Source organism: Felis catus, chromosome B2 (genome assembly GCF_018350175.1).
Source record: "Felis catus isolate Fca126 chromosome B2, F.catus_Fca126_mat1.0, whole genome shotgun sequence".
NCBI classification, from domain to species: Eukaryota; Metazoa; Chordata; class Mammalia; order Carnivora; family Felidae; genus Felis; species Felis catus.
Window position 1 is genome coordinate 646,864 of NC_058372.1, and position 16,609 is coordinate 663,472.

At 42.8% G+C, this 16,609-nt stretch overlaps 1 protein-coding gene across 1 annotated transcript; it reads right to left on the reverse strand.

The window, feature by feature from the left end:
• Window positions 1-1,650: 1,650 nt before the first annotated feature.
• On the reverse strand, window positions 1,651-3,796 carry LOC101081467 (olfactory receptor 2B6). The gene has a single exon (XM_003985635.4). The coding sequence runs from the start codon at window positions 3,090-3,092 to the stop codon at window positions 1,971-1,973; it is 1,122 nt and encodes a 373-aa protein (XP_003985684.3). The 5' UTR covers window positions 3,093-3,796; the 3' UTR covers window positions 1,651-1,970.
• Window positions 3,797-16,609: the final 12,813 nt, after the last annotated feature.

Genomic DNA, 16,609 nt, shown 5'->3' on the forward strand with positions numbered 1-16,609 from the left:
GATGGTGATATGTGGGGAGGGGAAGGAGGAGGGTCCAAGGAAATACCCCATGGCAGGATTGATGCTTATATGTGGGAGGGGGAGAGGGAGGAGGGTCCTAGGAAGTACTCCATGGCATGTGGTAATCTCCATTTACTAGAGTATTTTATCTCCGGGGAGAGATTTTTTTTTTTTTTTAATTTTTTTCAACGTTTGGGGACAGAGAGAGACAGAGCATGAACGGGGGAGGGGCAGAGAGAGAGGGAGACACAGAATCGGAAACAGGCTCCAGGCTCTGAGCCATCAGCCCAGAGCCTGACACGGGGCTCGAACTCACGGACCGCGAGATGGTGACCTGGCTGAAGTCGGACGCTTAACCGACTGCGCCACCCAGGGGCCCCTGGAAAGGATAATTTTATGCAGAAAGCTCAATAATGTGTATTAAAAGGGAGACAATGACATAGAAATTGTATTGATAAGTCAGAATAAGTGCTTAGTCCATGATTTTATAAATCTTCAAATTGAAAATGCACTAGAGCTCTATGAATTTAGAATTAAAATTTATTATCTAGATTTGCTTGGGGCACCTGGGTGGCTCAGTCAGTTAAGCGTCTAACTTTGGCTCAGGTCATGATCTTGAGTTCGAACCCTGTGTCAGGCTCTGTGCTGACAGCTCAGAGCCTGGAGCCTGCTTCAGATTCTGTGTCTCCCTGTCTCTCTGTCCCTCCCCTGCTCATGCTCTGTCTGTCTTTCTCTCTCAAAAATAATAAACTTTAAAAAATTATCTAGATTTAGTTTATAGGAAACAGAGTTACAATATTAAATATTAAAGTCAATGTCCTGTGAAGAACATAATTTCACACACCTTTGATTTAAGGCAAATGTTAGCACCCCTTTTTAGTGGCAAAGGAACTGTAGTCAAAGGTGATGAATTTTGTCCCCTAAAGGCACACATGACTCCGTTGAGGGGGTATATATACCCATTCATGAAATGTGAGATTTGATTTTCACTTCAGGCAATAGCATTGAGTTTTTGCTGAATTCACTCTATTTTGACTAAAATGTATGTGTAAAACAATTTATAGCCAGGAGTTATAAAACATTTTTAAAAAAATAAGTCTGATAGATGAACTAAGGCTTTGCATTCAACATCATATTCCCCTAACTCCCACACTGAAGCAGGACACGTTCACATGGTGAGAGAAGCTACTTTGTCAAACTCTCTAGTCACTAGTACAGTTTCTTGACTTAGAATATTTCCCACTGTTCACTGTGCTTTGTTTTGTCTCTTGGCCCCGAGTAACTTCTGTTTCATTGACCATGACCTCATTGTTGTTTATCATAACAAAGACTGACTTGGGTTTCAGGTCAAAATAATGTGTACTTAAATTCACTGACTCTAAATTTTTTCATGGATTTTTCCCTTTGCATATTTCTATTTTAGATGCTTTTGACCTCAGTGCCTCTTGTGTTCACTTGCTTTTGGGTCCAAGGCCCTCATGGGTGACACAGTTGGTCACCAAATGCCAGAAGATGACTGCATGGTGTCCATATGTGTTGATTAAAGTCGATTCAAGATGGCAGTGGCATGGTTGTTGTTTTTTTAAATACGTGATTATTTCTAATTTTTTTGGGATTCATTTAGAAATAATGCAGGCCAAATATATTTTCTATATTTTCTAAATATATTTTTGCCTAGTTATTGCACCAATTTCCCCTCTGAAACTAAGTTAGCCAGTAGTTAGGGTTAACTAGTAGCCAAGGTTGGGGAGGAAGATGACATGACCTTATGGGATTCGTATTGTAAGACAGGTGTTCTCATAAGTGGAAAACAGCTCTGAGGTCACCCAGACTTGTTGCTCCTTTCTGGTCCTGCTCCATCTGTGAACTTCATGACACGTGATGCAGCATTGTCTCATAACTTCATGCCCAGAATCTTCCCTGAAAGGCTGACACATCCCTCCTTGCTTTGTGGGTCTCCTTTCCAGAGATCATCCTGTCTTGACCCAGAACTCCTTGGTCAGTGCCCTTCCCAGGGCAGCTTTCACGTCCTTGTTCCTCAGTGTGTAGATAAATGGATTGAGTGTGGGAGTGACAATCCCATAGAAGAGAGCCATGATCTTCCCCCTGTCATGAGAGTAGCTAGAGGGAGGCTGGACGTACATACTGATGGCTGTGAAGTAGAAGAGGGACACGACCAGCAGGTGTGAAGCACAGGTATTGAAGGCCTTCCAGCGACTTTCAGCAGAGCGGATCCTCATTACTGCCCGAGCAATGAGCACATAGGTGCCCAGGATGAGGGTGAGGGGCACCAGAAGCAGCAGCGCCCCCAGCACGTTGAGCTCAGCCTCATTCACATGAGTATCAGCACACGCTAGTTTCAAAAGAGCAGGAACTTCACAGAAGAAATGGTCCACCACCCTGTGTCCACACCGTGGGACCACCACGGTGAGGGTGGACTGCACAAGGGAGTTGGCAAAGCCACTGATCCAGGTCCCAGTGGCCATGTGGATGCAGCGTCTGTGACTCATGATGATTGGGTAGTGCAGGGGCTTGCAAACAGCAGTATAGCGATCCAAGGCCATGATGGCTAGAAGTATGCATTCAGTAGAACCCAAGGCCAAGAAAATGTAGAGTTGGGCCACACAGCCACCATAGCTAATGGTCTTTTCTGGTCCCCTAAGGTTGACTAACATCTGTGGCACGGTGCTGGTAGTGTAGCAGAGGTCCAGTAGAGACAGATTAGAGACAAAAAAGTACATGGGACTGTCAAGCTGGGGGTCTAGGCGGGAAACAAGAATAATGGACACGTTCCCAAATAAGGCAAAGATGTAGGCCACCAGAAAGATTACAAAGAGTGGCGTCTCCAGCCAGGGGCGGTCGGAGAATCCCAGTAAGATGAAGTCATCTCGAGAGCTCTGATTGTTGATCCACATGTTGTCACGGACAGGTGAAATGCTAGCTGGAACCTCTAAGTGCCCACTGCCAGGCACGGGTGTCAGCGGTAAGAGGGAGCTGCTGAGAAGTAGGGACAAGAGGTGGTGAACTGGGCTTCCCATTTCTGCTGTGATCTGCACCTGCACCTTGATTACGGTGACATGTTGAGTCAACATTGCCAATGTACCACTGAAAGATCCTTGAGAGAGGAATAAGGAGAGCACCAGCAAAATAGGAAGTGTGGCTTCCCTTGTGGGTGCTGTCTGGTTAGCTACTCACCCCTTTCGGGATTTTGTATCTTCCAAAAAGTTTCATAGAACTTCCATCACCTGTACACGTTATGAATATTTAACGACAACAATGGAGTACAGATTAAAGCAGAGTGGGGAGGAGGTGGAGCTTCCCAAATACAAGTGAAACAGAGGTCAGCTTGAGGGTCAGCAGGTGATGACCTTCCTTAGACTGACCCGGTCACAATCTTCCTGGGAACTGCCCTGCACAGATTTTACGTTATGGGAGTTTGCACTTTTAGGACGCTGCTCACCCCTTCCCAGCCTAATTCTCATCCTATTCAGAAAATTTTTAAATAGAGGGAAGAAACAAAAAGTTCAAACAGGATGATACACACACAAAACAATCCTCAAAACCTTGCTTGCTGAAAAAATGTTACTTGAAAAATATCTGGATAAATGTGAGGCAAGTTTTACCTCTGAGGGAGGGAGGCATCCAGAAAGAGGTTCAGATGTTTGGCTCCCTGAGTTTCAGGGCTAAATATGAATTTCTAGCCCTTCAGGATAGCCATTTAAATTTACCCCTCTCCTCCAACTTTATTCTCCTCTCTCACTCACTGTCACACATTCCTGCCTCCTGGTGCACCTGCACCTTCCCATCCAGATCACACAGCTCTTTATTATGCAACAATTGGATGATGTGCATGGAGCTAGAGAGTAGAATGTAAGCAAAATAAGTCACTCAGAGAAAGACAAATACCATATGATTTCACTCATATATGGAATTTAAGACACAAAACAAATGAGCAAAAGGAAAAAAAAAGACAAACTAGGAAACAGACTCTTAACTTACAAAGAACAAAGTGAGGGTTGATGGAGGGAGGCGGGTGGGGGATGGGCTAGATGGATGATGGGCATTAAGGAGGGCACTTGTGAGGAGCACTGGATGTTGTATGTAAATGTTGAGTCACTCTGTTGTAGACCTGAAACTATATTACACTGCATGTTAACTATAGCGGAATTAAAAAAAAAAATCCAATGAGTACTTTTTCCGTTCCCTAAAATCCCAAATTCCTTTCAGTTTTGCTCCCATTTATGGCAAATTCATGTTGTATTTCTCTCTAGTTATTTATAAAAGGCATTTTCCTTCTTGCTTCAAACCTGACCATTCCATTTTGCAGGAGTGTGACTTTGGAGATGTCACATCATCTTTTTTTGTGGTTCAATTTCTCAGCTTTAGAATGACCCTAATTTTCTCATAGGACAGAGTGATACAGTGTAAACGGCACATGTAACTCCATTCTTTTCATATGTTGATAATTCAGTAGCTATTAATAGTTATTATTTCTTTCCCTACTCATGAATTCCCTAACGTACTGGAATTTTCTTAACTTCTGTACACAGAGTAGGTGATATTTGCAATCAATGGGTGATGGGTCAGGAGGACAACTCTGGAACCCCTCTGCTCCTCCTTCTCCTCTTGCCCCCCACTGGTGGGATCCGTGTGCCTGCGTGGCTGGGTCCTATGCTGCTGTCACTGGGTTATGAAATCAGACAGAGGGGAGTAACAGAAGGTAACAGAAGGCAGGGAAATGTGTCTGCTTCAAGCCCAGACCTCAGAATCACTAAATCCAGACCTGACTCCTTCTCACACTCACAGCGTCTGTTTTTTATGGACAGAACCACAATTCTTTCAGTGCCCAGAGCAGAACCCTTATCTGTGAATTGCAATTGCCTGTGTCCCAGGCTGTCAAGTGGGACCAGTTCTTCCTTCACACTGTCACATCGATCCATGAAATCTGTATCTACTCAAACATATCTCAGCAGACACAGAATATAGTTCCATGTTCCATAGTCTCTAGCTGTCCAGCTGGTCTCCCCACTCACAAGTTCTCATCTTCATAGAGATCCAGCATGTTTGGAGAAGTCTTTCCTTAGTTCAGACCTGACCATGCACAGCTCAGAATTCTTCAGTGAATCTCCACACACTATATCACAACACAGCCTTAGACTCGAGGGCTCCAGCCATCCGGACGTACCCACAATCCAGCCCACTTCTCCTTCCCACTTTGTGGGAACACCCACTGCTTTCTGTCCTGTGAGCATCATTTCAGGTTAAAAAGGTTCCTAAGTATGCCCCACCCTCTTTACTGACCCTCCAGAACAGTGTATTTGTAATTCTCCTGTGACACACAATACATTTTATTTTATGTGCATATACCTATATATATGGGTGTGTATATACTTATATCCTTGTTTTAGTACCTGGCCCCTTTTCTAACTGGACTTAATACATACTCTCTAAGAGTAAGGGTGTGACTTCTAGACGCAAGTTGAGACGATGGGTATTTCCCACCTTTTAATTAATTGGAATTCAGTTAAAGCCTGAAGCTCTGAAATGCTTCCCTCTGGGGTTGTGGTGGGTTAGATCACTCCAGCATCTTGACGTTATGATTTCCTTTCACTCATGGCCTCAGTGGGTCTCGCTGATATTTCGTGACCGCAGAACTAGATACACCAGCTGCTTCTCTACTCCCTGACCAAGAAGCCAGGGCAGAGTGAAATATGCCCACATTACTCGTAATGCAAACATTGTGTTTTATTGCCATATTTTGGTGTTCGTTTCTCCTGTGATTCACTTCAGATATTTCTTCTTAATGTGATGTCTACGAATCGTCCCTACGGCCTGATGCCATGCCTGGATGCCATGTACTGGATTCCCTTGTTCTAAACAGTCTTGGATTTGTTTGAATGGTGGGCCTTTCAGATCTCAGTTGGTTCCCACACGAAGTCAGTACCTTATTATCTACAAACTTTGTAATGTAAATCACAATTTCAGTCTAGAGGAGTGGGGAAAAGGCACATCTTATGATATTTACATGAAAATACAAGGTCCCAAAGGTAAACAACACTAATAGGAAACAATTGCATTTCTCCATAGCTTTCCTTATAACAGAATAATGTATAACAAGGATCTGCAAATACCAGAATGTTCGTATCTAACTTTCCATAATATATAAATGTATATAAGTTTTGTGTATGTATATATAATCGATTTTGTGCATATAATAAGCCCTCCTCACATGTATGTTTCATTTATTCTCATAATAATCCCCTAAAGTAAGAATACTTTTTTAAATGATAGAACAGAGAAAACTCAGGCACCAAGAGGCTACAGGACTTGCCCAAGCACATAAATCTGGTAAATTTCGAAGCAAAGATTTGAATAATATATGATTTGAATCCTACATCAGTACCCTTTTCTTTCTTCTTTTTTTTAATGTTTATTCATTTTTGAGAGAGAGAGAGAGCAGGAGTGGGGGAGGGCAGAGAGAGAGAGAGGGAGACACAGAATCTGAAACAGGCTCCAGGCTCTGAGCTGTCAGCACACAGCCCCACACGGGGCTCGAACTCATGAACTGCGAGATCATGACCTGAGCCGAAGTCGGAGGCTCAAGCGACTCAGCCACCCAGGCACCCCAATACACTTTTCTTAATTCCATTGTTTTCGCAAAAAAAATGTCAGTGGCTGTGAAATCAATATTTTTTAATTATTTTTTTTTTCTACTCTACAGTTCTATTCCTGAATGCTTCCTTCCCCAACTGTATGGAGCAGCAAAGCAAGGTTCCCTCTGATTTTGACTCTCCCCAAACCATTGCGTTGTTGACCTGGTGCTGGGCTGTAAAATCTATCAGGTTGTTTGCTTGGGACAGAGAGGGGCTGTTGGGGAAGACTGACCTCAGGCTCAGACGTGACTCACAGACCCTGGTCTGCTGTCTGGATTTCCTTTGGGCTCTGTGCAGCGTCAACCCCGCTCCCCTCACCTACTGAAGGGTCAAGGCACCGGCTCCCAGTTATGGCCATCCCCAGGCCCCGCAGCCCCCCGCAGCGCTTTCCCCTGAGTCTGCATGCTGTGATTCCATGTAAGCCTCTGAGACTCAGCATAATTAACGTCTGCCACCAACATGCCCGGGACAGAAGAGCCAGAGGGACCAGCAAGTGAGACAACCTCAGAAGCAACCAAGATAAAGTTTCCGACCAAGTACAAACTTTGGGCAAGTTCAGAAAGTCACCTCAGAGGAAATTAAATCCATTCCAATAAGACCTGGTCTTAGTGGTTGTTCAGATGATTTTTATAATATCGATTATGAATTAGGTAAAATTACTCCTTACATATGCTCACTATTCTGAGAAAAATAAGAACTTCATTCAGTCACAAAATTCATCTTTCTAAAATGATTTTTACATGTTTCTCTCCCATAATGGCTCTTCATTCTAACTCATATTTATCATTCAAGGTATTTAATAAACATAAGATATTTATTGATTCATTTGGTAATCATGGCCACTGTATAAATTAGGGAAGCACATTTGAACTATTCTTATTTAGCTGATGGCAGTCCCCAAACTCAGAAAAATCAAAGAACGTGCCCAAGATCATAGCCACGTAGACAGGGAGCAAGACAAATGCTCCCAAATTTGATCTAGATTTTCTTCCTCCAAGCTACTGAGCATTGGCAATCTATACTCCTCAGGGCGAGCCACCAAAATGAACATTCAGCATAGATTTTTGCTCCTATCTCCTTTACATTAGCCTTTATTTCTCCTTCTATCACACCTTTGGGGCAGCAGAAGGCACAATGGGAGTGAAACGATGTGATTGTCCACACAGGACACCTGTCAGCCTCTATCTTCTGTATCCTGTCACGAGCCGCCTGCTGGGCACATTTCTTTATTTCTTTATTTAATATAATTTATTGCCAAGTGGCTTCCATACAACACCCAGTGCTCATCCCAATAGGTGCCCTCCTCAATGCCCATCACCCACTTTCCCTTCTCCCCCACCCTCCCATTAACCCTCAGTATGTTCTCTGTATTTAAGAGTCTCTTATGGTTTGCCTCCCTCTCTGTTTGAAACTATTTTTTCCCCTTCCCCTCCCCCACGGTCTTCTGTTAAGTTTCTCAACTTCCACATATGAGTGAAAACATATGATATCTGTCCTTCTCTGACTGACTTATTTCACTCACTCAGCATAATACTTTCCAGTTCCATCCACATTGCTGAAAATGGCAGGACTTCATTCTTTCTCATTGCCAAGTAGTATTCCATTGTATATATAAATCACATCTTCTTTATCCATTCGTCAGTTGATGATGGACATTCAGGCTCTTTCCATAATTTGGCTATTGTTGAAAGTGCTGCTATAAACATTAGGGCACATTTCTAAACCCTTCTGTCTTGAGCATCCTTCTGACACCTGCCTGCTCCCCAGGCTGCCCTGAGGCTCCAGTTCTGGCTCTTACCAGCTGCCTTGCCAGTCTTCTGAGAGCAGCTTTACCCCCCTTCCTTGGCTTCCTCCCATCCTCGTCGTTTCACGTCTTCCAAAAGTTTATCCATCTGTTCTTGGCTGTCGGTCCCTCTCCAGCTTGCTTGTCCTTATAGATTCACATCAGCTTTTATGTAATGTAATTTTTATGGTGTTTAGAAAGGAATGGGAATCAACATTTTTGTTCAATTTACTGTGCCTAATCAGAACTCTGTTTTAAAAATCTGTTTATGTTGCTGCTTATGAGGATAAAACAATAGAAAAATGTGTGCTAAGCTCAAAAAATGCATCTCAACTTTTTATTCAATAAAGATTTATACAGTTATAAAAACATAGTATGTAGTATCATTTTTATTCCTGATGTATATCGCTGGGAGCCAGTGACCTGATTTCCATCATTCAGAGATGATGCTATCTGGTCTGGCCCTCAGTGTGTCCAGGTCATTTTTGCCTGAAAAGTGATTCTTTTATTCCTTGTATTTGTAGTTTTATGTCTTTCTTCCAAGTGTTAGGCACTGGTCAGGAGGTCTATGCTTTGTTATGAATCTCTCAAACACACAGGCATTCAGTGCACTTGCCTTCTTGTTTTATTTTGTATCTATTATGACCTTTTAACTATTTCACAAATGAAGAAATGTATTTTATAAGAATATTTTATGTTGCTTGCAAACAGTGATAGCCATTTGCCAATGGCTACATTTCAGCTTGTATTTATTCAGGAAACATTGGGGAGGATATTTTTATTTCATAGGTCAACTACTTTAAATTCATTGTTGGCCAGGTTAATAGTAGCACAGTTTCCTGTAGAGAGTAATTCCAAACACAATGAATAGACTAGATGCCTTTTGGCAATGACAGCTTCAGCTCAGTTACCACCATTAAAGCCTTGTGTCAAAAAGAAAAAAAAAATAGGGGCACCCGGTCGCTCAGTCGGTTGAGCATCTGACTCTTGATTTTGGCTCAGGTCATGATCCCAGGGTCATGTGTTTGAGCCCTGGGTCAGGATCCTTGCCGAGCGTGGAGCCTGCTTGGGATTCTCTCCTCTCTGATCCTCCCCCACTCACGCTTTCCCTCAAAATAAATAAGCATTAAAAAAAAAGATGTGTGTCACACTTTCTATAAGTATGCAGAGAAAAAATAAGTCATATGTTTTTTTCCATATTATAAAGACCCAAAAAAGGATTAATTTACCCATATTTTCAGGTGATTGATTTTCCATTCAGATGTAAGCATAAGTGGGCATCTAATTACTGACTAGGTAAGAATTCGTGTTAGAACAATTGAAAATAATAAGCACATATTAGATCCAAATAGGAGGAGAGTACAAGACTGAAGAGCTGTTAACTGATATTTATTGATCACTCCTTTCCAGGTCCTTTTCCTATTGTTTTGTGCTGGTCTCAGCCTATCAATAACCAATATTGTGGTCGGAAGGGGCCTTGTGGCTCCTCTGATCGCAAGATGCCTGTAGCCACGGCCAACAGGAACAAGTCACTGTCCCTCGCTGTCCCCGAGAGAGCGGGACTGGGCTCTGCGTTTACTGAAGGAGGGGGGTCTAGACTGTCACGGGTTTGCTCTCTTTCGGTGAAAACAGGAGTGGAGTTAAAAGTGCAGCATCAGAAGGACATGATGCCCCAAACGGTCTTTTACCTAAGTCAATCAGGATCTGCAAACAAAGGAGCCTGGGAAGTGGGGCCTCCGGCGGCTGGCCACACAAACTACACCCCTTTTCACCCTGACCCGAGGTAACAAGCTCATTCTTTTTCTGCGAATGAGTGAACTCAGACAAAAAAACAAAAAAACACTTCAATAAAATTCCCACAGGCTCAGAAAGGAAGCCTTGCAGTTAAAATCCAGATTCTCTGATCCCATCTGTCTACAGGGCACCACAAGGTGAATGAAAGCTTTTCCTGTGATAAAGAGGAGACTGTTGTTAGAGATGGCGGTGGTCAGGAATTGTTGGCGTATTGGTGGGGAGGGTGGAAAGCAGGCGCAGCTGGGAGGGGTCGTTGGGCACGTGGAGAAACTTGCCGGAACAGGTGGAGCTGCGGGCAGGAGGGAGGGCCGTCTGCCTTGAAGTCACCGAGGTGGGGGACCGCAGGGTCCCGCAGAAGCCAGAGCGGGTGGACCAGAAGGGCTCCGGAGGCTCGTTGTGAAGCACTTTTCCTGAGACGTGAGTGTCAGGAGCCGAGGTAAAATCTATCACACAAAAAGGTAAATAAGGGAGAAAGAACTGTTAGAAGGATACAGTGCGCTCAGTCTGTGGCTTATGAGAAACCGTGTAAATGAGGAGGATTCGGCGACATTGATGTTTCATGTACGTAAATACCGTTTCAGCTCCTCAACCATAATTTTGAAGTGATTTTTTTCTTCAAGGATTTTTTTTTTTAAGTTTATTTATTTTGAGAGACAGCGCGAGTGTGGGGGCGGGGCAGAGAGCGAGGAGACAGAGAATCAATCCCAAGCTGAAAGCTCTGAGCCCCACGGGGGGCGGGGGGCGGCCCGGTTCCAGAACCGTGAGATCGTGACCTGAGCTGAAACCCAGAGTCTGACACTCAACCCACTGAGCTGCCGGCAGAACCCCTTTCCCCAAGAATATTTGTTATATAAACGACAGTCAGCTTCTGGAGATTTTAGTGGTTCTTTTTCCTACAAAATGGCAAACATTTGGCTCTTGAAAGTAATAAACATTTATATCTGTGTTCTAAATGTTTAATCATTTATATCTGTGTTCTAAATGTTTAATCACTATGCACACATAATTTCAAAAGTATTTCTTTCACGGACTAGTTAACTCTTTTAGTCCACTAGCTTATTAATATAAATTCACATGATGCATTTATTTTCTTCCTCCAAGATTTTTAAAAATTTCAGTTAACATGCGTGTAGCACTAGTTTCAGGTGTAGCACACAGTGATTTCACACATGCAGCACCTGGTGCTCCTCAGGACCAGTGCCCTCTTCATCCCCATCACCTGTTCCCCCATCCTCCCACCTCCCATCAGTGTGTTCTCCGTGGGTAAGAGTCTGTTTCTTGGTTTGCCTCTCTCTCTCTCTCTTTCCCCTCTCTGTTTATTTGTTGGGTTTCTTAAATTCCATGCATGAGTGAAATCGTATGGTATTTGCATTTAGAACATACAGTGATGCTGTAACTGTGATGCATTGGGGCAGCACAGTATAACGTATTAGCTTGTCCAATCACTTGTACGCCTGACACCAGTGTAGCATTGTGTGTCAAATATACTCAAGTTAAGTAAATAAATAATAAAAATATCTTAACATGTTCAAAGTAAAAAAAAAAAAAAACCACCCAACCTCCTGGCCTGTTCTGGTGCATGGTGTTGAGGAAGGAGTCAGCTTCTGGGCCTGCATGTTGATGACCGGGTAGCTGAATCTCAACATGGGGATAAGGGTCAGGGAGAGGAGGTTCCCTGGTGGCGTGTAAGTTAGTGGCCTTGGCATAGATGTTTTACCTTCTAGAAGATTAAAGAGGCTGAGATTTGTAATGGGCTTTTGAAAGTCCAGTTGTAAATGAAATTGTTTAAAATACACTCACTGAGACAAAGCATATTTCCAAAGACTATCACTGTGTGTCATGTTTAAGACAAATGGGCACATGTCCTCAGGCTTCACAATTCTTCCCTCATAATAACTGCACATCTTGAAATTGTTTTGTTACTTGTGAAAAATAATCATAAAAGTAAAATATATTAAGTCATTGTCAATGATTAACCCTTATGTTCATGTAACATAGCATGTGACAATATACTTGCAGATCTGGGTCTAGGCATCCAACAGCAGCACAGGTGCAGAATGGTCTTTCAAAAGAGTGAAAGGAAGTGATACTATAACAACAATATAAAAGGGCCCCAAGGAACACACTAGTTTACACGTATACTTTCTAATTCTAATAAATGCACCCCCAGTAACGCACATACATACCGCTGAGCACAAACACATGGGCACGCTCATACCTCTGCCCATCCCCTTTCACTGTCAATTCCCATCTATACATACTCTACTCATTCTTCCTTTTTAAAAATTTCTTTAATGTTTATTTTTGAGAGAGAGAGAGTGTGAGTGGGGAAGGGGTAGAGAGAGTTGGAGACACAGAACCCGAGGCAGGGTCCAGGATCTGAACTGTCAGCCCCAACACGGGGCTCGAACTCACAGACCGCGAGATCACAACCTGAGCTGAAGTTGGACCCCTAAGCGACTGAGCCCCCCTCGCACCCCATTCATATGTCTCTTAAGTTCAGTGAGGGGCTCTGCCATCTGTGTCTCTCAGGGTCACAGCCTGACTGGTGTCCACACCCCTGACAGGCTGGCAGAGGGAGAGGAAGGCTCCAGAAGGACTTTCAGGGGAAGCCAAGCATTCTGGCCTGGAATTAACGGAGTGGGAGAAAGCGGTAGATATTGACTGTTCAGTGAACGTGATGAATGGATTTATAGTAATTGCCCCAAAATATATAAACGTGAGAAGCTGAATGAAACAGCCTTTAGCTATGGAGCAAACTTTGCTGTCGCCCGTGTCCTTTTCCCTCCGCAGTTTTCCACTGGCAAGTTCACAGCCCGTGCCTAAGGCGAGAGTAGCACACACAAGGTGGAGACAGAGACCCTCATAGCTCTCAATTCCCCTGCAGGTTCTCGAGCTGGACCAGGCCTGACGGCAGACACCTCAATCACAGACATGAGAATATTTATTACTTAAACGTGGGCATTTTTACCACTTAAAAATGACCAGAAAGATCACGGGACATTGTAAAGACGGAGTCCAGGGGGGAGAGAGCCAGCACATGGCAGGCAGGAAGGGTGAGGCACTAACACCTGTTTTCATCACACCCACACACTGCTCTCACTTTCACCAAATCAGCAGGTAAGTGTGGATTGAGCTCTGCTGGGTGCCAGGCTCCCCACCAAGCACGTTACACACATCATTTCACGTATCACTCACTGGCACTATTGTTCCACTCAATAAAGATGAGCAAACCTTATCTTCTAGAGGAGAAATATCTTGCCCAGGTTCTGGAACCTACGCTGATCTGACTCCAGAGTCTGTGATCTTACAAAATACAAGATGTGCTGCCAGAGTTCACAGGAGAGTCTAACCTCCTTCACAAAGCACAGGAGTCCTTCTTCTTTTTTTTTTTTAAACATGAAGTTTATTGTCACATTGATTTCCATACAACACCCAGTTCTCATCCCAACAGGTACCCTCCTCAATGCCCATCACCTACTTTTCCCTCCCTCCCACCCCCCCATCAACCCTCAGTTTATTCTCAGTTTTTAAGAGTCTCTTATGGTTTGGCTCCCTCCCTCCCTCCCTTTTTTTTTCCTTCCCCTCCCCCATGGTCTTCTGTTAAGTTTCTCAGGATCCACATAAGAGTGAAAACATATGGTATCTGTCTTTCTCTGTTTGATTAATCTCACTTAGCATAATACTCTCCACTTCCATCCATGTTGCTACAAATGAACAGATTTCATTCTTTCTCATTACCAAGTAGTATTCCATTGTATATATAAACCACAGCTTCTTTATCCATTCATCAGTTGAAGGACATTTAGGCTCTTTCCATAATTTGGCTATTGTTGAGAGTGCTGCTATAAACATTGGGGTACAAGTGCCCCTATGCATCAGCACTCCTGTATCCCTTGGGTAAATTCCTAGCAGTGCTATTACTGGGTCATAGGGTAGATCTATTGTTAATTTTTTGAGGAACCTCCACACTGTTTTCCAGAGCGGCTGCACCAATTTGCATTCCCACCAACAGTGCAGGAGGGTTCCCGTTTCTCCACATCCTCTTCAGCATCTATAGTCTCCTGATTTGTTCATTTTAGCCACTCTGACTGGTGCGAGGTGATATCTGAGTGTGGTTTTGATTTGTATTTCCCTGATGAGGAGCGACGTTGAGCATCTTTTCATGTGTCTGTTGGCCATCTGGATGTCTTCTTTAGAGAAGTGTCTATTCATGTTTTCTGCCCATTTCTTCACTGGGTTCTTTGTTTTTCAGGAGTGGAGTTTGGTGAGTTCTTTATAGATTTTGGATACTAGCCCTTTGTCTGATATGGCATTTGCAAATATCTTCCCCCATTCCATCAGGTGCCTTTTAGTTTTATTTATTTCCTTTGCAGTGCAGAAGCTTTTTATCTTCATGAGGTCCCAATAGTTCATTTTTGCTTTTAATTCCCTTGCCTTTGGAGATGTGTCAAGTAAGAAATTGCTGTGGCTGAGGTCAGAGAGATTTTTTTCTGCTTTCTCCTCTAGGGTTTTGATGGTTTCCTGTCTCACATTCAGGTCCTTTATCCATTTTGAGTTTATTTTTGTGAATGGTGTAAGAAGGTGGTCTAGTTTCATCCTTCTGCATGTTGCTGTCCAGTTCTCCCAGCACCATTTATTAAAGAGACTGTCTTTTTTCCCATTGTATATTCTTTCCTGCTTTGTCAAAGATTAGTTGGCCATACTTTTGTGGGTCCAATTCTGAAGTGTCTATTCTATTCCAGTTGTTCTATGTGTCTGTTTTTGTGCCAATACCATGCTGTCTTGATGATTAGAGCTTTATAGTAGAGGCTAAAGTCTGGGATTGTGATGCCTCCCACTTTGGTGTTCTTCCTCAAAATTACTTTGGCTATTTGGTGTCTTTTGTGGTTCCATACAAATTTTAGGATTGCTTTCTAGCTTCTAGAAGAATGCTGGTGCAATTTTGATTGGGATTACATTGAATGTGTAGATTGCTTTGGATACTATTGACATTTTAACAATATTTATTCTTCTAATCCATAAGCACGGAATGCTTTTCCATTTCTTTGTATCTTCAGTTTCCTTCATAAGCTTTCTATAGTTTTCTGCATACAGATCTTTTACATCTTTGGTTAGGTTTATTCCTAGATGAATATGGATGCAAAAATTCTCAACAAGATACTAGCAAATCGAATTCAACAGCATATAAAAAGAATTATTCACCATGATCAAGTGGGATTCATTCCGGGGCTGCAGGGCTGGTTCAATATTTGCAAATCAATCAACATGATACATCACATTAATAAAAGAAAAGAACCAGATGATCCTTTCAATCAATGCAGAAAAAGCTTTTGACAAAATCCGGCATCTTTCTTAATAAAAACCCTCAAGGACGTCGGGATAGAAGGAACATACTTAAACATCATAAAAGCCATTTATCAAAAGCCCACAGCTATTATCATCCTCAATGGGGAAAAACTGAGAGCTTTCCCCCTGAGATCAGGAACACGACAGGGATATCCACTCTCACCGCTGTTGTTTAACATAGTGTTGGAAGTTCTAGCATCAGCAATCAGACAACAAAAGGGAATCAAAGGCATCCAAATTGGCAAAGATGAAGTCAAGCTTTCACTCTTTGCAGATGACATGATATTATACATGGAAAACCCGATAGACTCCATCAAAGTCTGCTAGAACTGATACATGAATTCAGCAAAGTCGCAGGATACAAAATCAATGTACAGAAATCAGTTGCATTTTTATACACCAATAATGAAGCAACAGAAAGATAAATAAACTGATCCCATTCACAATTGCAGCAAGAATCACAGGAGTCCTTTCGTAATGGGTCCTTTCATCCCCTAGGAACTTCCTGCCACTTCCCAGAGTCTCTCCCCTAGCTATAACTGAGACCTTGAGTTCCTTGGAAGATTCTTTCTTCTTACAAATCCACTGATTAGCACATGAAAGATGACTGGGCAGTTCAGAGGATGAGGTCATGGGCAATCAGCCCAGGATCAAGGCCACACTTCTAAAGTCTCCACGCTTTTTCATCCAAGGATGAAGTTTGGTGAGATTTTGAGAACTAGATGTGGTGTGTGGTTCATAACCTCAATAAAAGGAAAAGATATTCAGAAACTTCTGAGTGTTTAAATATTAATTGAACAAGCTGATCATAGGATAAATAGGGCATGTTGTAGGAGAGATAAATTAGGTAAAAATGGTGGAGAACCTGGAACTTTATTTGTTAATCATTAGGGGCCATTTCAGTGAGAGTAGTGGGGTCATGTATGGAAAATAATTCTTACAGAATAATCAGACTTATGGAGAAAAAATAAGATCTGAAAGAAACAGCTTGGAGACTTTAGAAGTGTGGCTGTGATCCTGGGCTGGAGGG